The 26,201-nt window shown below is 41.9% G+C and overlaps 1 protein-coding gene across 1 annotated transcript in view; it reads left to right on the top strand.

Moving 5' to 3' along the window:
• The first annotated feature begins 4,978 nt into the window (after positions 1–4,978).
• Positions 4,979–26,201, top strand: part of ZBTB11 (zinc finger and BTB domain containing 11) — a 28,593-nt gene continuing 7,370 nt past the window's right edge. The window contains exons 1-7 of the mRNA XM_081137601.1: positions 4,979–5,521; positions 10,938–11,173; positions 11,815–12,046; positions 17,075–17,916; positions 18,148–18,327; positions 24,584–24,829; positions 26,029–26,173. Coding sequence (XP_080993727.1) covers positions 5,212–5,521; positions 10,938–11,173; positions 11,815–12,046; positions 17,075–17,916; positions 18,148–18,327; positions 24,584–24,829; positions 26,029–26,173 — 2,191 coding nt within the window. The 5' untranslated portion in view covers positions 4,979–5,211. The remainder of the gene's footprint in view (positions 5,522–10,937; positions 11,174–11,814; positions 12,047–17,074; positions 17,917–18,147; positions 18,328–24,583; positions 24,830–26,028; positions 26,174–26,201) is intronic.

Genomic DNA, 26,201 nt, shown 5'->3' with positions numbered 1-26,201 from the left:
AGTTTGAAAACCCAGGAATTGGATATTGAAGGTGGACCAGCATAAATGGCTTTCTGAGGGCAGGACTGGACTGCCTTTTGCCCAGTGTGCAGTCAGGTGCAGGAAGCTGGGATGGAGGGTGAGCAGGCAGGTAGGGCTGTTGGGGACTCTGAATGTGGGTCAGCTGTTGCTGTTTCTTGACAAGGGGGTCCATAACAGAAACCCTGGCTTTAGGGTCTACAGGTGGATGGGGTCTATGGACTTCTGATTGGTCCTTGGTGTAGTGGAGGCTTGACTTTGGACAGCTTAGATGGAAGTGGGAGGGTGTCCCAGGCACTCTGTTAGAGGTTGCCCTTTTCCCTGTGGGGAGACCAAAGCATAGATCTTGGAGTTTGGGTTCCTAAGTGAAGGGGCATTCATGGTACTCTTGGTGCTTTTGGGGGCTAGTTCTTTGCTCAGTGGGGTGTCCTAGGTGGAGAATTTTGGTGGAAGACCTGCAGTTGTGTGGAAGAACATGGATATCTAATTGTAGGAAGGAGCTTGTCCAGTGCTCCACATCTATACCGAGAGGCGTGGCCCTTATGCTAGAGGCTGTCCACCGCTGCATGAGTACGGGACACCCCTGAAATGCCAGGAACCACCTCACCTTGGGCCCTGGCTAGCTCCTTCAAGGACCAGCAGCCCCCTCTGAACTTTTGAAACTAAACACTGGTTTCTCTCTCTCCTTCTTCTCCCCCTCTCGATGGGGGACGGTGGCCAGACAGCCTGGGAATGGGGCCTGCTTCAGCCACACCTGGCCACCTCCCAGGAACCCCCAGCCCAGGCCTGGAAAGCCCGCGTCTTCTCTGGACTCTCCGTCTCGGTGCTGGTTTCTGGTGCTGTGCTCACGAGCCTGCTCTGGAAGCTCCTCCTAGGGCCTCTTGTCCAGGCCACTCCACCCGGGCACAGGCAGCCCGGCGGTGGGCAGCCGGTGGTGGGGCGAGCTTCCCCGCCTGCGCGGAGTGCGAAGGTGGGGCTCGGCCGGTGCAAGACTGTGGGGCAGGTGTGTGCGCTTTCGAGAGGCAGGTGCGGTGTGCGCAGCCCGGCGGCGGGCGGCTGCAGGCTTGGTAAAGGGCGCAGGTGCGCGGCCTGCAGATGCACCGCCAGCCGCTCCGGCGCGGGCCCGCAGCCCAACGCCCGAAGGGCAAACCCGCTGCTGCCCCCTCCCAGCGGTTGCGTAGTCCCGGCGGGGCAGGAGCGAAGTGGGGGACCCTCGGAGATTCCCGAGTCCCCTCCCGCCCGCTGGGCCTGCCAGCCCTGCCTGTGGGGGTGCAGGGGAGAAGGCAGATGCTCCAGGCCGGCGGGCTCCGCCCACAGGTACCGGAAGGAGAGGTGGGATCCGAAAGGCGCGGCGAGGCTCTGGTCCCTCAGCACCAGGCCCTTCCCGTGGCTTGCAGGCCAGCCCCCCTCTTCCTTGCTCCCCATCTTGCTTTTGCTAACCGCCTTTTGGGTCTTCTTCCCAGCTCCTTGACTAAAGTTAACGGAGCTTTTAAGGAAGATACTAGATCGTAGTCACTGCTTCCCGCTACGGTGCCCAATATGGGCCTATAAAAAGTCACCAAAATCTGAAAACGCATTATGTGCCAAGCTGAGAGCGGAAAACAAGCATGTGGTCTCATTTTATTACTTTTTTTGTGTGTTTCTTCTTAACGTGTTCTCACTTTAAATTCCCATTGTTAGTTTAAGAAACTGAGGCACAAAGAGGTTGCTGTGCTCTGGCTGTAGGAGTGGGATTCAGAGCAGTGTGTTCTTAGGGATCAGGGGGAAATGCTCCTTTGCCTCCTGATGGAAAGTGTCAGTGTGACGAAGCCAGGGCATCCTGTAAAGTGTCTACGGGGCGTGCAGGTGGTGCTTAGTGTCAGCTCTATGTAGGTCCCCCCACTTTCTCACAGCTGTGGAGACCCCTGCCCACCTCACAGCACTGTTTGAGAGTCAGATTAAACCGTGGCCCTGTGGAGACCCAACCAGCTGGAGAGTGCAACAACTCCTGTGCCAGGGTGCAGTGACTGCCATCCCCTGCTGTGGAGCACACCCACACAGGCACACTTCTTTGGCATTTCAATACCATTATTTATTTAAAAGTCCTATACATCATGAATCTCACATCACCTTCACCCCAGGAGGTGACTCACATTCCACCCCAACTCCCTTCTAGTCTGTCCTGGGGTGGAAGTGCATGGAGACATCACCCCTGCCCATTTAGGCAAGTTGCCTGAAAGGCAAAAACTTCCAGAAGCCCCTGCACCTCACCCTAGCAGTTCTCCAGAGCAGGGACTTTGCTTGCCATCCACACCACTGCTGGGCCTCTTGTAATGCCCTCACCTCCAGGGCACAGTGCCTGTCCTTAGCCTGGAGCTCAGCCAGGGACACCTCTGTGCTCAGGGCCTGGGCCCCCTGCAGTTCTTACTTCCAGTCCCCTGCCTCAATTAGTCACCATGTTTAGGGAAGCCAGGTCCATTCCTAGGGTAAAAGTCAATCAGAGAACTCCCCAGATGAAAATAGCCCAAATGACATGCCACCAGGATACCAGGCTGAGGTGGGTCCCAGGCTGGGCCCACCAGCACCTTGGGACAGTGAGTCACCCAAGAGACCTTGCTGTGAATGGCTCCAAGGACAGGCGGGGTCTCAGCCCTTGGCCACCAACCACTGATGTTCAGGAGCCTGCCTCTGATAGAGGCACAATCTTGAACACAGCCTTTGACCTGGCCCCGACCTGGAAAATAAATTCCTGCCAGGATATCTGGTTTTTTATGTTAGCTCTTTTGAGTTCAGGTGGTTCTTCCTGTTTCCTGGTCTTTGATCATTCTGTGTTTTAGGGCCAGAGGAGCCTATGGGACTGGTTCTTCCCTCTCTGGTGGTTGGGGTACCACCTGGGAACTAGGGACATGGCCAGGACCAAGGCAGCCAGGAGATGGGGAGGGGTTGGGGGAGGAGTGAGGCTGCTCTCTCTACACTCCCTGCAGGATCTGGGCTTAGATTCTCCAAGACACTTTGATAATGGGATGAATGAGGGCTGGTATGAGGTATTTCTTTTCTACCAGGTAGCAAACACTTCTTCCAGTTACAGGCAGCTGAAGACTTGGGAACGTTGAAGAACAGGAACAAAACCTTGGGGTTGGACACCCTATGTGCATGTGGGTAGGGTCCTTCCAGTGGGGGAGCAGGGTTTGGCAGGTGTCCTTTGCTGCATGGAGGGTGAGAGTAGGAGTGCCAGAGCAAGGGCTCTGCATGTGGGTTAACTGTTGCTATTTCTGACAAGGGGATCCACGACAGAGACCAGGCAGGTGGACAGGGGTCTATGGCTTCTGATTGGTGGTCCCAGACTAGCCTTGACGGGTGGGTGCCTGATTGAAAACAGCTTAGATGGAGGTGGGCAGGTGCCTCAGACACTCTCTTTGGGAAACTATATAACCTAGGTTGTCTTGTTTTCAGATTTCCGGAGTTTACAAATAAAATGCTTTGAATTTTAAAAGGCCAATAAAATGGATCCTGAAGTTATTTGAACATACTCTCCAAATAGGAACCTGCAATTTGAGCATTCAGACAGACATCAAGTCTTCTCTCTAGCTTCAGAGAACCAGCTACTTTTAAAAGACTGTATGAGTTTAAGGTGTACAGGTATTGATTTGATACATTTATATGAGGGTATGATTGCCACTGTAGTGTAGCAAACACTCCTGATAGCGGATGTCTGGCTGGAGCCCAGGAGGGACTCTGGGTGGGGAGCATATACACAGGCTTTGGAGGATGGATTTGGACATCTACCCACAGTGGGAAGGGTGTATCTCCACCTTCTAATTCCTCCTCCCTTCCCCAGCTCTAGTCTCAGTCTGTGAATTGAATGACCCTAAGTAAATCCCAGGCTTGGTAGTTCTGTCTTTCCTCTGGGCCTGGGAGCTCACTATCTACAGCCACAATTTTTCAAGAATGCTGCCTCAGGTTTCTGGGTCACCTGGAAACTTCCTCAGCCCCCACCCCAAGTACCAAGGAGACTGGATGCATCCTGTTTTGGGGAGCCCACTGCATTCACCTGTCTGCCCCCAACCAGTCTCTGTAAAGGTCAAAGGGTTTCACCCACCAACGCAGACTCCTGGCTGGGACCCGGAGAAGCACTGCCAGTACCCGACCCCAGCAGCCTAGCAATGTATTGGCCTGTGGCTCTGGTCCGCACTGCACATCCCGCCCAGGCGCAGGGCTGTGGACTACCAGCTCAAAAATATGAAATCGGACCTACCCTGCACATTGGAAAACGCAGTCAAGTGTCCTTGACTTTTGTGTATTCAGTACAGGTTGGGTGTAAAATGGAGAATTTCCCTCCTAAGCATATGTAAAAAAAAAAAAAAAAATGCAAATGAGGTTAAAAGAATGCTAGCTATTTCCTTGTCAACATGATTTCTTCATATGTAGAGAACAGTCTCTATATAATCTGGCCATTCCTGAAAAATCCTGACTATTCCATGAGTAGTTTGAAGTTAGTGGTTGAAGTTTAGAAATTATAACAACTCACCAATAAATGGACTTTAATTTTTATAACACTTAACTGGAAGCTACTTTTTCGTGTGAAAGGGCTTTCTTTGCTTTTGTGCCCGTAGGCTAATATTTTACTTGGAGCCTTAAAATCTGATGCTTTTATGTTCTCAGGTGTCTCAGAAGGTGGGGGCGGGGCGGGACACCTTTACACCTTGGGGTATCTCGGTCGGAATAGCCAATTGCTCACCAGATCCTACACATGCTCAGAGTATCGGAAAGAAGGGTAAAATTAAAAGGGAAACTGCCAGGACTTAAGATGTCTGGTCAAAGCCAGCTCGATCTCCCAGGAAGGGCCTACCCGCTTCCAAAATGTCCTCCCGCAGTCCTGACGTCACGCGACGGGCTTCACCAAGCCAGTAGCCCCTGTGCTCCAATCAGAGCTCAGGTCCCTCACCCACTGCCCTTCACTTTCGTCACTTCCGGTGGTGCAGCAGCCATTTTGTCAGTCGCAAGCGGATCCCGCGCGCTGGAGAAGTGCAGTTCCCCCTAGTTACCAACTCGTTAGTTCTCCCTTCGCGCTGCGGGCGCGGTCGCGGAGCACTCACCACAGGCACAGCCGGTACTCCCTGCAGTGTCGCCGCAGCTGTAACACCCGCCCGGAGCCAGTGCCGCTGTCTTCCTCCCTCGCCACTGACAGGCGCCCTCAGGGAGCCCGGGTCAGCGATGTCAAGCGAGGAGAGCTACCGGGCCATACTGCGCTACCTGACGAACGAGTGCGAACCGTACGCGCCGGGCACAGAGGGCAATGTCAAGCGTAAAATCCGCAAGGCCGCCGCGTGCTACGTGGTGCGCGACGGGACCTTGTACTACCAGCGGCGGCAGCGGCACCGCAAGACCTTCGCGGAGCTGGAGGTGGTGCTGCAGCCGGAGCGACGCTGGGGGCTCATCGAGGCCGCGCACCTGGGCCCGGGCGGCACTCACCACACCCAGCATCAGACCTGGCACGACTTGTCCAAGACGTACTGGTGGCGAGGTAAGATCTCGCCCGCGGCGAGGGGGCGGGCTGGCTGCTTGTTGTCCAGGCAAGGCCCGACGACTGAGGCGGGCCTGGGCCTGTTTGCAGAACTGCAAGTTTTGAGGGTCCCTCACCCGGCATTTCGGACGCCCCCCGCCGGCCCAGCCTACGCTCGGCGGTGGAGCGGCTGCCAGGCGGAGCCGAGAGGGTGAGGGACTGGAAAGGAGCCGCACTTCCCACAGGAAGGAGGCCTGGGAAGCTGGGGGCGGGCCCTGACCCGGGGTGGGGCGAAGGGGGCTTCCTCGGGGGCGGGCCCGACGCGGGGTGTGGGCGGGGCTCGCTGGCCGTGCGGGGCCCGCCTTCTTCCCTCAGGGGAAGGTCTGGGCGGCCGTCGCCGGCGGTTAGGGAGGCAGCGGGTCGAGCCTTTTAAATCCTTGTTCGAGCCGATGGTTTGGGGGAGTGAGGGCCGGCCCGAAGCCCGACTCCTTTTTCCGGTGTGTTCCGCTCGGGCTTTGGCCAGCGGGTGTGAGGTTTTGTGGGCCCGCTTACCCGTATTCCTCAAATTGTGGTACGTGGCGTACAGAAAGAATGATGTACGTAAGTGCATTAGTGGTTTGGAGTAACTGAAAAAGAATCATCTTGAACTTGGTCTTTAAGACAAGAATTCAACGTAAAGAATAGCAGATTCTCCTAGTTTTGAATGTGTTAATGTTCTTCCCTTTAATACTGTGAAGAGCGCGTTGGAAAGTGTGAGGCACTATATATATTCCTGGAAAAAATACCGTTACCGTGATGGTTGCAGTCAGGAAGCATAGCTCTAAAGTTTTTTGACTCCTTGGGGACCAGTTTAGGGGAGGAGAGCTTGGCCTAAGGGATCACTCAACAGGGGACGGTCATTGTATCCAACACTGACGGAAGGGAGGTTCTTTAGGAGCAAATGGTTCGACTTTGTAGACAGATCTCTAGAGTAGCGGTTCTCAACCCGGGGCCTCCCGGGCACATCTGGCCACGTCCGGAGACAGTTTCGGTTGTCATAACTGGGGTTGCATTGGCATCTAGTTGAGCAGAGGTCAGGGCTGCTAAACATTGTGCAGTGCGCAGCACGGGACAGCCCCCATCCCCCAAGAATCATCAGGCCCCAAGTGTCAACACTGCGGAGGTTGAGAAACCCTGCTCTGGAGTGAGAAACTGTTCCTCAAGTTGTTTTATTAGAGGACTACCCACTAAGGTCATTCACTTTACTTTGTTCTTACTGAATAAAGAACCTTTTAATGGTAACTTGGTGCTTTATGTGGACCTTTTTTGTTGTTGTACCAGAGAGGTTGACCAGCAAGCAAACTCTTAGGTAGTAGTAACCCTGTGCCAGACACTGTTCAAAGTGCTTATAAATAGTAACATTTAAACCAGTTGGTGACACACAGGCACAGGGAGGTTTGGAGACTTATCCATGGTCACAAAGCTATTTAGAGGATTCAGATTTTTCTGCAGGAGTAATTTCAGCCCTTTGCAGTAATTTACTCTTAAATAGTAAATTAACTGTGTTTACACATTGATGTCTTTTGAGTAGTTGAGTCCGATACTTTCAGCTTATCAACTCTGGACCAGTAAAGTTAGATTTAAAATGATCCCATCAAGCCCTAGCGAGTTGGTCAGTGGTTAGAGCATCGGCCCTCCTACTGAAGAGTCCCGGGTTTGATTCTGGCACCTAATTCGGTTGCAGGCTGGATTCCGGCCCCAGTCGGGGTTGGTGTAGGAGGCAACCAATTGATGTGCCTCTCTCACACCTCTCTCCCTCTCTCCCCCTCTCTCCCCCCTCCCTCTCTCTCCCCTCCTCCCTCTCTCTCCCTTCTGCTCTCTTGGAAAAGCAATGGAAAAAATATCCTCAGGTGAGGATTAAAAAATAGTAATAAAAAAGAAAATCACCCCATCAAAACACTAACACCCAAGTTAAAGGACTTATAAAATATAATAGGGTGATTTTTCAGACAGTTGATTAACTATCACACATTAATATCATTTTTTTCCTGCAGTATTTATTATTTCTCTTCCTTGTTCAAATGCTTCTGTGTAGTTTCTCCAATACCATTTGAACTCAACTAGTGAATAGTTTAATTAAACCTCTGCTGTATGCAGAATATACTAAATTGTGTAGAATCATAAGATGTTTAGAAATACAACCAAAGTTAATTAGAAAAACTGCCTCTTCTTGTCTTTGTTTATTTTGAATATGGAAATTTCCATAGCAGCACTTCTTATTCTCTAAGTGTTTTTTACTTAGGAATATACTTATATAGGGTATCCCAAAAAAAGTGTACACACATTTTGAAAATTATAAAGGCAGTGTTTATTAAAATACATTTCATTTTCAAAATTGAGCTATCAGCTGTTAAAGTGTGTATACATTATTTTGGGACACCCAGTGTATCTTCTCTTACATCTTTCTTCTCCCATTCACATACCCACTTACTTTTTTTGTTGTAAAATATATATAAAATTTATCATTTTATCCATTTTTTTGTTTTTATTGATTTCAGAGAGAGGAGAGAGAGAGAAACATCAATTATGAGAATCATCAACTGGTTCCCTCTTGCATGCCCCCTACTGGGGATCAAACCGGGAACTCTGGCATGTGCCCTGACCAGAAATCAAACCATGACCTCCTGGTTCATAGGTTGATGCTCAACCACTGAGCCATGCCAGCCGGGCCATTTTAGCCATTTTTAAGTATACAGTTCAGTGACATTAAGTACATTCAGATTGTTGCTTAATCACAACTATTCATTTTCAGAAATTTTTCATCATCCCAACCCATTTACTCTTATTTTTTGTTACACAGAGAATGAATATCTTTTTATTGTTTCTTTTCATTTTTTTTACAGAGAAAATGAACACCTTTTTCATTTACTCTTAATTATGTAAAAGTATATAAAATATATATCCATCCAGTCTTGTTAGTGGTTTTTTAAAACCTACTCACTATATCTCATACAGGTGTAGACTTGTTACTGACTTTAATATTTTCAGGTGCTAGAATAAAACCTCTATTGCTCTCTAAATCTATGTACATGTAATTACCTTTTTAATGAAAGTTATGTTTAATCCTAATCCATTATTTTCAAAGTTATGTTCTGTTAAAAAATGGTATTCTGTAAACATACAAATTTGGCAAATTCCTGGATTAAACAGATTTCTTTACTGTGGAACTCAGAGCTGTTTAATATAATATCCACTTTGTGTAACTAAAATGAGAATATAATTTCTGAGTATATTACTCCACTCTGTACTTTTTAGTAAGTATGCAACATAATATAATTTGAGGAATACTGCTTGAATACTCTCTGAAAGCTGAAAGCAAGGAACTTGGTATGTTTTGATATCTTGAAACTTTTCAGGAATTTATTACATACCTCTGTATCATTTTAGCTAATTAACGAGACTTCATTGGCATTTTATTTGGGCATTTTGAGGGAAGAAGTTTCTGCTACAGGGATGGACAAATGTGTTCCTGGGTAAGTAGTATAATATACTGAAAATTACATGGCTCCTGGAGACCCAGATATGCAGTTTACTAGATGTGACTTTGGACAAGTTACTTGCTCTTAGGGCTTCATTCTCCCAATCTGTAGAATGAGAATTAATTGTTCCTAATTTGTAAGGATGATTGTGTGTGTGTACAGTAAATCCTCATTTAATGTCCTAGATAGGTTGTGACTTTAAGCAAAATGATGTATAGCAAAACCAATTTTACCATAGGCTAATTGTATAAACAAGAGTTAAGTTCCTACTTAACTCTTCATCTCATCAATATCATAACCAACCAACACTGAACAAAAGCACATTATCCAAAAACATGCTATATATATAAAGTGTTCCACCCTGCTCCCTACCCCCACCCCAACATGCTGGGCTGGAAGTTGAAATTCAAAATAGGGTTTTGAGCCCTAGCCGGTTTGGCTCAGTGGTTATACCTGCGGACTGGTTCCGTTCTGGCCAAGGGCACATACCTCAGTTGCAGGCTTGATCCCTCGCCCTGGTTGGGGCTCATGCAGGAGGCAACCAATGGATGTGTCTCTCTCATCGACGTTTCTCTCTCTCTCCCTTCCGTTCTCTCTGAAAAGCAATGGAAAAAATATCCTCAGGTGAGGATTAAAAAAAGAAATAGGGTTTTGAGCCCAGCCAGGCATGGCTCAGTGATAGAGCATTCACCTATGATCCAGGAGATCTTGGTTCAATTCCCAGTCAGGGAACATGCCCCGGATGTGGGTTCAGTATGGGGTGTGCAAGAGGCAGCAGATCAGTGACTGTCTCATCATTGATGTTTCTCTCTCTCTCTGTCCCTCTTCCTTCCTCTCTCTGAAATCAATAAAGATATTAAAAAAAAATTAAAATTAAAAATAGGGTTTTGAGAGTGGCTTTTGTACATTCAACTTTCGTTAGTTGTGTGCTATTTTTTCATATAAACCTAAAATCTCGGGAGGGATCTTTAATAGTATCAACAATTAAAAAAAAAGAAAACCTAAAATGTGATAACTTTCAAAATCATGAGATTTATTTTATCATATGATTACAAGTTTTGATTGTAGTCTTGTTCAGGTTGCAGATTGGCTCCACCTGTCTTTTTACATCTGCAGTTCAGGCTAAAGGACAGCATCCATCTGGAACATGTTCGTTGACAGCAAACAAAATTCAGAGAACTGATGGGAAACAGTGCCCCTTAAGCTTCTAATGAGACACGGCGCATGTCATATCCATTGACCAAAGCAAATTGCACGGTCAAACCTGATTTTAGTAGGGTCGAGAGATAATTAGCTTAAGACACATTATGTTACTGTTTATGAAGGTCAAAAACAGTTGCATATTGGCAGTTGCATACAGTTCCTATTGCGTGAATGAGTGGCAACTCACATGAAAATGGGCAGTGCCACATAGTGGAGGGGAAATGAATAACTAGAAATAAACAGCCAGTCTACTTCATAATAGAAAGAAACCATCATTTATAACCTTGTATCTTTTTTTTTTTTAAATATATCTTTATTGATTTCAGAGAGAGGAAAGGAGAGGGAGAGAGAGAGAGAGAAACATCAATGATAGAGTCGTTGATTGGCTGCCTCCTGCACGCCCCCGACTGGGGATCGAGCCCGCCACCTGGGCATGTGCCCTGATCAGGAATCGAACCCCGACCGCCTGGATCCTAGGTCGATGCTCAACTGCTGAGCCACACCCTGCCAAGCAATATAACCTTATATCTTTTAAAAAAATGTATCTTAAACTCTAAAGAACTCACTCTGTGTACTTTATGAGACACATTTGTTTCTACGCATATGCACTGGAACATACATAAGTATACACAGAGTAAATAATCAGCAATATAATATACTTTTCAATTTTTGAATGAGATCAGTATTAAATTTGACTTGTTTTATTTTTATTGTAGGTATATTAAAGCAAGTCAAAGATTATATTAAACAGTGTAGCAAATGCCAGGAGAAACTAGATCGCTCCCGTCCAATATCAGATACTTCAGAAATGTTGGAAGAATTGGGACTAGACCTTGAATCTGGAGAAGAAAGTAATGAATCAGAGGATGACCTGAGCAACTTTACTTCAACTCCAGCTACAGCCTCCAAACCTGCAAAAAAGAAGCCAATATCTAAACATGAACTTGTCTTTGTAAGTGGAACTTTTCATTCAGCTTTAACATGTGTAACTGGTGTATTAATATTTGTAGGCTTTGTGAATTTTTTCTTAAACTACTAAAACTCCTTGAGTATTGGCATTGACATTGAAGATTTAAGCAGGTCTGTGTCTGAAGTAATACACTATGTAGTTATATACACTAAAAGTATGCTAATATTGCTTCTTCTTTAAAAATAAATATTCCTATTGTTCATTCTCTTCAGAATGTACCTTGTTAATCACTCCTCTCTTCTTTTTTAATGGTATATTGGTACAGATAGAATACATTTCTGGAAGCAGTCTCTGGGTCATGTAGCAAGGTAAAATTAAACCAGCCAGGTCTTTGTTTTTTGCCTGCATTAGTTTCATGTGTCATCATATTTTAGGCTAGAAGAAGAGGCAGCAAGAAGTGAGATGCAGGTTTTCATTGGGTCAAGTAGAACGAACATAGCAGAAAAGAGTGAGAACAGCATATCTTTTCATTTAAATACATAGTTAATAAAAAAAATCCGGCTATTCATATTAATTTGTGGTATCTTTTAAAAGGGGAGGATGTGTGTTGTCTTAAATTCTGTTAAGGGTAGAAATACAGATGATATATAATACAACTCTTGGTCTCAAACTTATTTTAATAGGTTGACACCAAAGGAGTGGTGAAACGTTCTTCTCCAAAACATTGTCAGGCTGTCTTAAAACAGCTGAATGAACAGAGACTCTCCAACCAGTTCTGTGATGTTACTTTGTTAATTGAAGGAGAAGAGTACAAAGCTCATAAATCTGTTTTGTCAGCTAATAGTGAATATTTTCGAGATCTTTTTATTGAGAAAGGAGCTATTTCCAGTCATGAGGCAGTAGTGGATCTTTCTGGTAAGAATTTTCTAATACTCTTGCTCTTTGTTTATAAATACATACTGAAAGAGAGGTGCATGTGTGTGTTTCTTACAAATTAAGGGTTTATGCTAAAGTGGGAGAATCCCACTTAAAGCAGCAGACTAAACTGTACTGCAAAGGTCCTTCCTGTTAGCAAGGTTTCCAAGGTAGATTTATAGGAAAGGCTGTCATTTCCTATCACTGTCTCTTATGTGAGACAATTGTAGCAGTAGAAGAATATCTGGGATTTACACTGTTAAAAACAGTTTGAGATAAGTCCATGACTGCATCAGTGTTATTACACTAAGTGATTATGTTATTTAAAAAATGACTGTCTATATATTACGTTGTGGAACATGTAATTATAGAGCACTTTTGTAGGTCTGGTTTTTGTTTTTTAAGATTAATCATTAGAACTCAATAGGTTCAGTAATCAAACTATCAATGTAGGATAATGAGAATTCCAGGTGTGGGGTTTTTTTGTTTGTTTCTTTTGTTTAGTGTTACTGTGAATGAATAATTTGAATTTTGTTTTTGGCCTTACTAGAAGTTATATAAGGGCTTAGGAGTCAATAAATGAAAATTTAGGAAGAATTAAAATAGCTAACCTTATAGTTTTAAAACTCATTTCTTTCGGGAAGACAAATACATATATATTTCCTTAGTAGTATCTATATGTTTAATTACTAAAAAATATTGATTAAGCCATCCACTGTGTGTGAGGAACTAGCCTAGGCTCTGGGGACACAATAGTGAGCAAAAACTTCTATGGAGCGTAGAGTTGCATTACATAGAGTTGATTAGTGGTGTTTGCTTTTCTCTGGGTTTGGTGACTCAGAGGAGAAAATATGTCTTATACTAGGCCAAAGGAATAATAAAACTCATCTCAGGTATAGTCTTTTGATATGTTAGCTTTGGAATTTTTTCCCTGTCTTTCATGCATCTGAAGCAGAAAAAAACATATGGGTGTTTTCTTTCCAGTTTCTCGGTAGCGGATAGCAAGTTAAATGTTTGCCCCCAAATAACTGCAATATAGCCTCCTAATATTAAAAAAAATACCACATCTCCCAGCCGACGTGGCTTAGCAGTTGAACATCGACCTGTGATCCAAGAGATCGCTGTTTGATTCCTGCTCAGGACACATGCTTGGGTTGCTGGCTTGATCCCCTGTAGGGGGTGTGCAAGAGGCAGCCGATCAATAACTCTCTATCGTCATTGGTGTTTTTGTCTCTTTCTCTCTCCTCCCTTCCTCTCTCTCTGAAATCAATAAAATATATATATATATATGTCGCATTTATTCTTCATTCCATATGTTTATTTTTATGTATATTAAACATATGATGTAAGCCAATAGTAGGTGAAGTAGATATTAAAAATTTTTGTTTGATTTAAATAAAATTAGAGTGTTTATAAAATATATGTGCAGTATTTTAAAAATGTACATCTGTTTTTTTCATTACCTAGTTTAATGTAGTTGAATTCATCAGTGTTTTTATTTATGTTGTTTACACTTTAAAAAATTCCTACTCAAAAGATATTTTCATATATTGTCTTCTTTAATTTTTCTAGGTTTTTTTTGTTGAATCTTTAATCTATTTGGAATATTCTTGTTGGTGTGAGATAGGTGTTTGATATCATTCCCCCCCCCATTTTGATCACCACTTGTCTCAGAGCCATTTAGTGAAAAGTCTATCCTCTTCCCACACAAAGACCATGAAAATTCTTAGAAAACAAATTTCCACATGAGTTTAGTACTGATTCTAGGCTTTGCTCTAATCTATTGGTTGTTTCTACACGCTTTTTAAAAAAATTTTATCCTCTGTTGATTTTTAGAAAGAGAAAGGGAGGGAGGGAAGGAGGAAGAAGGAAGGGAAAAATAGATCAATTGATCAGTTACCTTCTGTAGGCACCAGGGATTGAACCTGAAACTTTTCGTGAGTGGGACAGCACTCCAACCAACTGAGCTACCTGGCCAGGGCTTTTTCTGCATTCTTAGAATTTGGTCATAATTATCTTAGCTTTAAAATAATAAGGAAAGTTTCCCACCTTTATTATTCAGGTGGGTCTCAGTTATTCATAACCATTTGCTGTTCCATATAAACTGTCAAAGCAGCTCCTCAACTTCCACAAAAGAAAATAATGTATTTTGATAGAGATAAAGGCCTTCCACATCTTTTGCTTTATTATTCCAAGGTACTTTATACCTTCTGATACTATTATGTAATTTTTTTCTTCTTAAAATTATATAATTTCTGATTTATTTCTGGTGTATATTGATTTTCTATACAATAATACTTATAAGTTATTTAGTTGTCCAGATGTTTATCTGTAGATTCTTTGAGATTTTTCAAATAAAACAAAGATATTATCTGCTGATAGTAATGTCTTTGTTTCTACCTTTCCAGTCCTTATATTTTGAACTTTTTTTTTCTTACCAGGACCTCAAAAAACAGCAGTTGAATAGAAATGGTGATAGAGGGTTCACTTACTTGATTCCCATTTCTAAAGGAGGCGCCTTTTTTTTTCTGTTTTCTTTTTTTAACCATGAAGTATATTATTTGGTACATGTTTTGTTTTTAATATATTTTTATTGATTTTAGAGAGAGGGGAAGGCAGAGGGGGAGAGAGAAACATCAACGTGAGATAGAAACATTGATTGGTTGCCTCCTATACACACCTGACTGGGGATCAAACCCACAACCTGGGCATGTGCCCTGACCGGAATCGAACGGGTACCTTTAGATTCACTAGAGGAGGCTCAAGCAACTGAGCCACACCAGCCAGGACAGTATATATTTTAAATAGATAATCCTTCACTCCCTTTAACATTAAGGAAATTTCCTCTTAAATGGGTGTTGACTTATCACATACTTTTTTTTAATACATATATATATGTTTTTATTGATTTTAGAGAGAGAGGAAGTGAGAGGGAGAGAGAGAAATATCGATGAGAGAGAAACATCAATCGGCTGCCTCCTGCAGGCCCCCTACTAGGGACTGAGCCTGAAACCTAGGCATGTGCCCTGACTGGGAATCAAAACAGTGACCTCTTGGTTCATGCGTCAGTGCTCAACCACTAAGCCACACTGGCCAGGCTCACATACTTTTCTGTATCCATTGAGACCATACTTATTTTTCTCATTCTGTTAGTGTGGGAAATTATATTGGATTTTCTAATGTTAAGGTTTTAATTTAGTTTAGTTTAGTCATGATATATACCTTTTATATAAATTTTTGTATAGTTTGCTAATATTATTTAAAACATTTGCATCTATCTTCATGGGTGATTTTATTTTTTCACATTGTTTCTATCACATTTTGATATCAAAAGTGGTTCTTATAAAATGTGTGTTCCCTGAAATTTTTATGTACACTGAAATAGTTACTATGAGATTAGAATTATTCGTTTCTTGCATGTTGGCTAAAATTGCCTGCACCTGTAGTGAACTTTGGGTGAAGACTTTTTTTTGAGAAGACTTTTAACTATGAACTTGACAAGTTTAATGGTTAGAGAATTATTCAGGTTTTCTATTTCATCTTGAGTAATTTATAAAAAGTTATATTTTTTGCCAGAATTTGTCAAAATTTTCAAGTTCGTTGGCATAAAATTTTTCATAATATTCTCTTCTAAATGTCTCCAGTGACTTTTTAAATGTCTGTTTTATTTTTTGAGATCAGTTATTTGTGCCTTTTCTCTCATTTAAAAGCAGTTTTTATAGTTCCTGCTGGTGTGGCTCAGTAGTTGAGCATCGATGTATGATCCAGGAGATCGCTGTTCAATTCCCAGTCGGGGCACATGCCTGGGTTTCAGGCTCAGTCCCCAGTAGGAAGTGTGCAGTAGGCAGCCAGTCAGTGATGACTCTTTCATCATTGATGTTTGCATCTCTCTCTCTCCCTCTCCCTCTCTTCAAAAATCAATAAAAACATTTTAAAAAAAAATTTTTTTATTAAGGTTTACTTTTTTAAAATCCTGCTAAAGCACACATTTGCAAACTACAGTTTGCAGGCCAAATCTGTTGTATCTCACAATATAAGGCTTCTCTGTATACTTGTCCATCCTGTCTGCCTATGTAAAAGGATCACATTTTAGGTACCTTGAGTCAAAACTGAAAAATACAGCAAATGTGAGTTTTTAAAAGTTTGCTTTGGCTCTTTATATTTTAATAAAGGATCTCTAAGATAAATTATTATATGTGAAAAGTAAGGTACAGTATAGTGTCTGAGAACTTAGAAAAAAAATAAACTGATCTTATTTTCTCACATAAAATAAGAATGTAATAACTCATGTGTAGAGTAATTATTTCATTCCTTAGACCAGGGATAGGCAAATTATAGCCCAGTCTTCCTTTCCCTTGTTTTTTGTAAAGTTGTATTGGAACATAGCCACACCCATTTGTGTATGAATTATCTATGGCTACTCTTTCTAGCTACAATGACAGAGTTGAGTAGTTGCAACAAACACCTTATGGCCTGCACTATTAATTATCTGATTCTTTACAGAAAAATTTTGCTGGCCTCCTGCCTTAGACTTTGTTTTTAAATTTTTAGTAGAACCCATTGTTCACAATCAAATTTTTATATTGACTTATATTAAAATATACAGCTATACATATGAAGTGAGGTTAGGAGACAAGTTGGTTGAACCCTGCCTACTCACCTGCGTCCCTCTCTTTTTTTACCCTCCATTCTCCAGCAGCTGTTTCTTGAGGGGAATTTGAGGAACCCCCGGGGTTCTAAGGAATACAGTTTGAAAATGACTGCCTTACAACAACTCTTTGAGGTAGTAAGTCTGATATTATTTTCTATTTTAGGTATTGAGAGACTCAGCTTATAGAAGTGAGTTAGTAAAGGCTTAATAAGCAATCAGAACACAAAAACAAATCCAGGGTGTTTAATTGCAGAATAAATGGTCATGTTTGCCTTTATATTCTATTTTATATTGTCATAATCTTACATTAATTGTTCTTACAAGGTATTTTAGTGGTGATTTGACTTTTTGTCCCCCGTCTGTCTTGTTTCATATAGGTTTCTGTAAAGCAAGCTTCCTTCCTTTACTGGAATTTGCCTATACTTCTGTGCTAAGTTTTGATTTCTGTAGCATGGCTGATGTAGCCATCTTGGCTCGGCATCTTTTCATGTCAGAAGTTTTAGAAATCTGTGAAAGTGTACATAAACTAATGGAAGAGAAGCAGCTAACAGTATATAAGAAGGGTGAAGTACAAACAGTTGCATCTACCCAGGACTTACCAGAACAAAATGGACGGACAGTGCCTCCTGTGGTTAACAATGAGGGAACTACCACAACTTTATCTACTGAACTTGGGGATTGTGAAATTGTACTACTGGTGAATGGAGAATTGCCAGAAGCTGAGCAGAATGGAGAGGCCAAACAACAGCCTGAGCCCCAGGTTTCTTCAGAGGCTGAAGCTACTCTGTCACCTTCACCTATAGGCTGTGTAACTGATTCTCATCCTGAAATGGAATCTGTTGGTTTAGTAACAAAAAACAACCAGACAGAACTAGAAACTTTAAACAGCGGAGAAGATAGCACAGTTTCTAATATTTGTCCTAAACTTTCCAAAGAGAATGTAATCAGTGGCTCGCCAGAAAACAGTGATGTGGGAAATGATACATCAAATGAGGATATCTGTGATGAAGACATTCCAGAGCATAGGCAGAACCTTGGCCAATCTTTAAAAGATCAGGAAAATCTAGTTGCAAAGAAAGACCTCAGCCCTGATGATGATACTTATAGAAGCAGGCTTCGACAGCGTTCTATTAATGAAGGGGGATATATTCGACTACACAAAGGAATGGAGAAAAAGCTGCAGAAACGGAAAGCCATTCCCAAGTCAGCAGTTCAACAGGTATGATGAAGAGTTCACCTTCGTAGTTTTAGCTTTAATTTTAAAGTGTTCTATTGATAAACTTAAGCCTATGGTGAAACTGTTTTGGGGTGAAGGGGGATAAGTGCAGACAAGCAACTTAATGTTTTAAATACCAATATTAATATGATAATGTGAATTTGCAATATTTATGATTCATGATGTAAAAATAAAAATGGTTATATTTAGATTGTTTTTTTATCCCGTACTTAGGTAGCCCAGAAATTAGTTCAAAGAGGAAAAAAGATGAAACAGCCAAAAAGGGATGCTAAAGAGAATACTGAAGAAGAAGCATCTCATAAATGTGGGGAATGTGGAATGGTTTTTCAGAGAAGATACACACTTATAATGCACACACTGAAACATGAAAGATCTAGAGATTACAAATGCCCGGTAAGTGTCTGGAAAACTAATTGAAGATGGCTCTAATTTCATGATAAGTAGAATCTTTCTTACTGCTTCATTTTTGTTCTGCCATTTGTGTTATTTCTGTGTGTCAGTCTCCCTTATGTTACTATAAGGGTCATCTTCTGATTTGTACATGTGTTTCCTTGACAAAAAAATATATTTAGTGATGTGCCTCTACTTCTTCCTGATACCAGTAAGACAACAGTAAAATTATCATTTTAAAAATGTAAGCTCTCCAGCAGGGCACACACAGTGTCCATGGAAAGGAAAAAAATATAAATATAAGCTCAGCCCGGCCAGCGTGGCTCAGTGGTTGAGCATCACCCTATGATCCAGGAGATTGAGGTTCAGTTCTCTGTCAAGGCACATGCCCAGGTTGTGGGCTCAATCCCCAGCAGTAGCCATGAAGGAGGCAGCTAATCAATGACCATCATCATTGATGTTTCTCTCTCTCCCTCTCCCTTCCTCTCTCTCTGAAATCAGTAAAAATATATTAAAAAATAATAAGCTCAAAGAGAACAGGAGAGGAGACCTTACTTAGCAACTAAATTCTAGACTCTAATAGATGGAATAACTGATTCAGCAAATTATTTAAAAGGGCTCATTGCCAGGCTCTTAGTGGGGAAAGCTAAGAATCAGACAAAATTGTATTGCAGAACTACCAAACAGCTTAGGAATAAGTATTGCTAGCTACCTTAAAAGTAGAAGTGAGTCTGGTTGTGAGAAGGTCCTTTTGAGAGGTAATTAAGTCGTCACTCCCTCAGACAAAGATCCATCTTCTACTTTCAAGAAAAGATAAAATTATAATTGCTCTGGGGAATACTGTGTACAGAGAGGGTGAAGGTATTATATCCAAAACAAGGAAAAGTAAAAGCTTAAATATTAAGACTTTTCAAGTTGTCTTTCCCTGATCAAGTCCCAGCATGTTAACAGGTCTTTAACCTGAAAGCAGAAAGATTTTTCAGAGATGAGAAATTCAAAGCCCATAAACAAAATCCTAAAGGTATTGCTGACTAAAACCTGTGGTTGACAACCCCCCCCCCCCACTTACACAGAAATTCCAATCAAGCCTTTAATTCATCGTATTCTGAAATATGACTAGACATCAGGGATAATGAGACTCATGATAAATATCTCAAGAAAAAAGGGAGCTGAGGAATCCAAGACTATGCAGAGAAGAAAACTTAAAAACAAAACAAAAAAACCCCCAGACTTCTAGGCAAGATGGCAGCGTAGGTAAATACAGTGCTTGAATCCTTCCACAACCACGTCAAAAAATACAACTAAACTGCAGAACAACCATCATTCAGAACTGCCTGAAATCTAGCTGAATGGAAGTACAAGAGATTTAAAGAAGAAACCACATTGAGACTGGTAGGAGGTGCGGAGATGCGGAACAGGCTGGTCTCACACCCACATGTGGCAGTTTAAAATTGGGAGGGATGGCCTGACCAGTGTGGCTCAGTTGGTTGGGCATTGTCTTGTGCACAGAGAGGCTTTTGGTTCGAGTCCCAGTCAGAGCACATGCCCGGGTTGCAGGCTTCACCCCTTGTAGAGGGTATGCAGCAGACCGCAGATGGATGTTGCTCTCACATCAATGTTTCTCTCTTCTCCCTTCCTCTCTCTCTAAAAAATTAATAAAACTAATTTTTTTAAAAAAATAAATATCCCTGGCTGGCATGGCTCAGTGGTTAGAGCGTCAGCCTGTGCATCTAAGGGCTATATGTTCGGTTCCTGGTCAAGGGCACAAACTTAAGTTGTGGTTTCTCTCCTCGCCCCCAGTTGGAGCACATGTGGGAGACAACTGGTCAGTGTGTGTCTCTCACATTGATGTTTCTCTCCCTCTCCCTCCCTCTGTCTCCCCCTCATTTCCTCCCTTCCATTCCCTCTGAAAAGCAGTGGAAAAAATATCCTCAGGTGAGGATTAACAAAAACTAAATAAAATCAGGAGGGATATGTCGGCTGCAGAGATCCCCTTGGGAAACAAGGGGCCCCAGCCTCACACCAGACCCCCCAGCCCAGGTTTCCAGTGCCAGGAAGAGAACTGGCTGTAAAAATCACCAGGGAGTGTGGCCAAGTGGAAGAGAGGGCCGCCACAATCCCAAGCAGTTCCTCTTAAAGGGCCCTAGCATGGACTCAGACTCACTTTCTCTGAACTCCAGTGCTGGGCAGCAGCTTAAAAGGAACCATACAGGGAGGAACTGAATTTTCTGACATCAGGGCAAGAGTTGGGGCAGCTTTCTGCAAGACAAAAATGCTGCCAACGTCCATTGTTCCTTTTCTGAGACCCCCACACCCACAGAGCTGACAGGCAGGCGCCATACAACTGGCCTCTCTTGCCTCATGCTTCAGGCTTCCCTAAAATCTCAAACAAGGAGCATCTGACCTCTGTATACTCTGTACCTCTTGCTAAGTGGCCATAGGCCTGGCACTAGCGGCAGCTGGGCTTGGTTTACAGCTTGGTCTCTAGGGCACCTCCAGGCCCAACACAAGTAGCCATCTGCACATCACTCTAGCTGTGACCCAGGCAGGGCATAGGCAGTAGCTGACTTTGCACCTTCTGGAAGGCCCCAGACCCAGTGTACCTGGTGTACAGCTTCAGACCACACTGGTTTACAACCTTACCACCTCCACGAGCAACACACTCAAGGGGCGGAATCAGTGAGCAACAAAGCCCTCCTGAAGCTAGTCCTTCTCCATAGGGTCAACTTGTGCACAGCAGCTCCCTCGCTGTACTCGCAGCTGGTCTTCGCAGCCTGGGGGTCGTTCCATCCCAGTGATGTCAACAGCAATCAGGGCTCAACTAGTATGGGACAATGCACACAGCCTACACAGGTGCACTTGGAGCACCCAGCTCAGGTGACTGGAGGGGCTGCACCCCTGGGCCCTACAGGATGTCTACTACATAAGGCCACTCTACCAAGCCTGTGAGACATAGCAGCTCTACCTAGTACATAGAAACAAACATAGAGAAACAGTGAAAATGAGGAGACAAAGAAACAGGTCCCAAATGAAACAACAGAAAAAAATCTTCAGGAAAAGAACTAAATGAAATGGAGGCAAAGCAAAGTAGCAGCCACAGAGTTCAAAACAGTGGCTAAAGGATGCTCAAGGAGCTTAGTGAGAACTTCGGCAGCATGAAAAAGGGCATAAAAACCATAAAAAAGAACTAGTCAGAAATGAAGGGTACATTAAAATGAAGAATAATTTACGGTGAATCAACACTAGATGACTTCAAGAATCAAGTCAGTGATTTGGAGAATAAGCAAAAAACACCCAATCTGAACAGCAAAAAGAAAAAAGAATCCAAAAATATAAAGACAGTGTAAGGAGCCTCTGGGACAACTTCAAGCGTGCCAACATTTCCATCATGGTGGTGCCAGAAGGAGAAGAAAGCAAGAAAGTGAAAATCTATTTGAAAAACTAATGACAGAAAACTTCCCTAATCTGGTGAAGGCAATAGACAAGTCCAGGAAGCACAGAGTCACAAACAGGATGAACCCAAAGATACATCATAATTAAAATGCAAAAGGTTAAAGACAGAGAAAATCTTAAAAGCAGCAAGAGAAAAGCAGTTACCTACAAGGGAGCATATGACTGTCAGCTGATTTCTCAACAAACTTTGTAGGCCAGAAAGGACTGGTAAATATTAAGTGATGAAAAACAAGGACCTACAACCAAGATTACTCTACCCAGCAAAGCTATCATTTAGAATTGAAGAGGGATATATACAGAGCTTCCAAGACAAAAAAAAGCTAAAGGAGTTCATCAGCACCAAACCAGTATTACATGAAATGTTAAAGGGTCTTCTTTAAAAAGAAGGGGGCGGGGGGAGATATGAACAATAAAATGACAATAAGTAAGATTGTAGGGGTGTTGCGGGAAGGATGAAAGGTGAAGGGATTTAGAAGTACAAATTGGTAGTTACAGAATAGTCATGGGGATGTAAATAAAGCATGGAAGAGATTAACCAAAGAATATATGCATAGTCCATGGACATAGACAATGATGTGGTGAAGGCCACCGGTGGCGACAGTAGGAGGACTACAGAGTGGGAGGCAAAGGAGGGGGGACATCGGTAATAGTGTCAACAATAAAACAATAAAAGATAAATTTAAAGAAATGAAACCCCATCCTCCCCTCCAAAAAAAAAAATCACAAAGTATAATATCTGAAATAAATGAAAAAGTTACATCAATGAAACAATAACCAGATACTATATTTTTTAAAGGGCACATTAAGAGAACAGAAGAGCTTTTTAGGAATAAAATATATAATAAATATAAAAATCTCAGAAAAGTTGGTAAATAGAATTGACTAAATCAGAAAATAAAGCAAAAAGACAAGTTAGAAAATGGGAGTGAGAGAAATTTAGAGGATTGGTCTAAGATCTCTAATATCCACAAAATTCCAAACAGGGAACATGGAGAAAAAGAAATCATTAATGCCATAAAGAAAATTTTTTGGGCTTAAGAATAGATGTTTTCTTGTTAAAAGAGCAGGTTGAATGCCCAGAACCATGGATGAAAATAAATCTATATCAAGATTTATTATAAAATTTCAGAATCAAGAGAAAGAAAAACTTATAAATTGCAAGGCAGAAAAATGACACTCCGTCTCACAGAAAGGATTTAAGGGTCAGAATGGCTTCAGGCTTTTCAGCAGCAACAACAGAAGCTAGAAGATAAAGACACAGTGTCTTTAAAATTATGTGAAGGCGCCAATAGCAGTGAAGACTCAATTATAACAGGAGGGCCCATACAGTGTACACAAGGGACGTTATTAGAGCACCCAGGTCAGGTGATCAAGGAGATTGCGCCACTGGCTTCCACAGGACACTGACTACTTAAGGCCCCCCTACCAATACTGGGAGTCAGAGTCCATCTACCTAATACTTAGAAACAAATACAAAGAGGCAGCCAAAATGGGGAGACAAAGAAACGTGTCCCAAATGAAAGAACAAGAGAAATCTCCAGAAAAGAATTAGATTAAATGGAGGCAAGCAATTTATCAGATGTAAGAATGTGGAGAAAAAAGAAATTATTTCTAACTTGGAATCTATAGCTAGTCAAGCTATCAGTTATTTGTGATGGTAGAATAAGGACATTTCCAGACATGCAAGGTCTGGAAAGTTTTACCTCCCAAACTCCCTTTTTCAGGAACCTGTTAGCAGAGGTGTTCCCCTAAAAGGAGCAAGACATGGGAAACTTGGGGTCAGAGACTATGTAGTCCAAGTGCAGAAAACAACTAGCCTAGGTTGGAACAGGACATAATGCTTTGATAGAGACCTCCCATAAGATGATATGTTTTAAGTCTCCTCTCAGTAGACATTTGAGGAAGGGTTTGGTGATGAATTAGCAGTAAATACAGAGCGGGAAGTGAAACAAAAACAGAAAGAAAGGAAAGAGAATCATACTGTATCTTATGGTCCAAGTGTATGATGTAATAACATTTACATCATCCAAATAATGTAAACACTGAAGTGGATCAATCAAAAGTATTATATAACTATAGTACTAAGAAAGTAGGATAACGCAAAGGATTTGCATATATGTAGGGAGTTGGGGGGGTAAAGGAGAGTATTATCGTCCATTATTCCTGTTAATTCTTGATCGGGGCACGTGCCCAGGTTGCAGGCTCAATCCCCAGTAGGGGTGTGCAGGAGGCAGGCGATTGAGGTTTCTCTCTCTCCCTCTGTCTCTGAAATCAATAAATATATATATTTTTAAATAGTAAGTTTTGTACGTGGTCAGCATATATAACTTTGATTTCATGAATTCCCAACAACTATGGGATAAAATCCAAGGACCATCATAGTTTTATTTTTCTACTTTTCCCAACCCTATTCTTGCTCCACCTAACAACTATGAGTACTCCTATAATGATAGCATTCTTCAGTCTTCGTCTGTGTCCTACAATTCCTTCAAGGGAGACCTAGCCTCCTCAATGAGGCCTTTCCTTATTTTTCAGATTCCTTCTCCTCCTTAAAGTTTTACCTTTATTTACATATAAATCCTGTTTCTGTGGTTAGATTATAAGCCTCTCCAGAGTAGGGGTCTGGATCTTATCCTTTTCATCTTTATGATCTGATACCTAGCATATTGTCTTGTACATAGTATATGTGTTTATTGATTTATATAATTGTAACATAGAAATGGGAAATTGAAATATGAGTCGAGTTTTACTTAACATTTGTAATGAAATTACATTTAGATAGAATTTTGTTTACTTTTTCTTTTAGCTGTGTAAAAAACAGTTTCAGTACAGTGCCTCCTTGAGAGCACACCTTATCCGACATACCAGAAAAGTTGCACCCACCTCATCGTCTTCCAATTCCACATCTAATGAGGCATCAGGAACATCGTCTGAGAAGGGCAGAACCAAACGTGAATTTATATGTTCCATATGTGGAAGGACATTACCTAAATTATATTCTCTTCGAATACATATGTTAAAGCACACTGGTGTAAAGCCACATGCATGCCAGGTAAAGCTATAACATTTATTTTGTTATATAAAGAAGATTGAAACTTAAGTGGTGATGAGCCTGGTTGACTCTGGAATCACCCTTACTCTTATAAAATGTCACAGGGAATTCTGTGACTTCTTTAGTTTGTTGCCTGGGTAAAGGGTGATTCCCAATTGTGTTCTTTAATTTGCTGTTTATTGTAATTTGAAATGAATCTGTTTAGGATGTTCATGAAACTTACTAGGATTCAGGGGATGTACTGGGTGAGAATCATCATCCCAGTCACCCCTTAACCTTCAGCGGGACCAGCCTGGACTTGAAAGGAACCTGGGGTTTAAACAAATCTTAGCAAAAATTCTGGGTAAGCTATGTATTCTCTAGTGCTGAGGACTGAGGGTACAGATGCCAAAATGACTCCTAGGTAAAGAATCCTATGATTAGCCAACTTTGGGCTATTCTCTGTTGTTTTTTTGTTTTGTTTTAGCTTATGTTATATGAGAATAGAATATAAGAGAATAGAATAGGTTTTCATGTACCCTTCATCCAGATTCAGTAGTTTATCAACATAGGGTCAATTGTCACTCACTGCCCTACTTTCCCCTCTCTGCAATTTTGAAGCCAAGCCCTAAGCACCATTTTCATAAATTTAAAAACTAAGTATTAATTGGGCCTCTTGTCTTCTATTGTAACACTGCACAAAATGTGTAGATAACTATAGAAATTTAATAAGCATTTAGAAACAGTCATGGCAATTTGACATTGTTGTGACATTTTTATTGTGTTTAACAAAAATCTCTCCCCAGTGGATTGGGGATGGGGGTAGAGGAACTGGTTCTTCGTCACAGAGAGCATGAGAAGCACTGTTCTAGTTGGTGCAGCAGGAAATTAGTGTATTTTCTTAATTAAGCTGCCATGTTTCTTTAATATATAAGGTATGTATACTGTTTGCCAATCTCATAATAGCATAAGGTTTTTTTGTACTGCTTTGAGCTCTGCCAGTGATCAATCACATGTATATAAGAAAAATAGCAACATTTCTAAATCAGATGATCAACCAGCTAATATCCTTGGCATTTGTTTCAACTTTCACTTTGTTATTTTGTTTATAATTTAAGTTTTTTATTTAAAATGGCATACAGGTTTCTCTGTCTTCATTCTTCAGAAACAGATCTATCTCCTTTTCTGTTTTACTGGTTTAAACACCTGTGCTGTCTTAGGTCTGTGGAAAGACTTTCATCTACAAGCATGGTCTAAAATTGCACCAGAGTCTCCATCAATCACAAAAGCAGTTCCAATGTGAACTATGTGTTAAGTCATTTGTTACCAAACGGAGTCTTCAAGAACATATGAGTATTCACACAGGTAATGAGGAATTTATATTGATATAATT

Source organism: Miniopterus schreibersii (genome assembly GCF_964146895.1).
Source record: "Miniopterus schreibersii genome assembly, chromosome: 5".
In the NCBI taxonomy this organism is placed as follows: domain Eukaryota; kingdom Metazoa; phylum Chordata; class Mammalia; order Chiroptera; family Miniopteridae; genus Miniopterus; species Miniopterus schreibersii.
The sequence above is the reverse complement of the archived record's forward strand: the minus strand, read 5'-3'. Positions and strand labels throughout refer to the sequence as shown.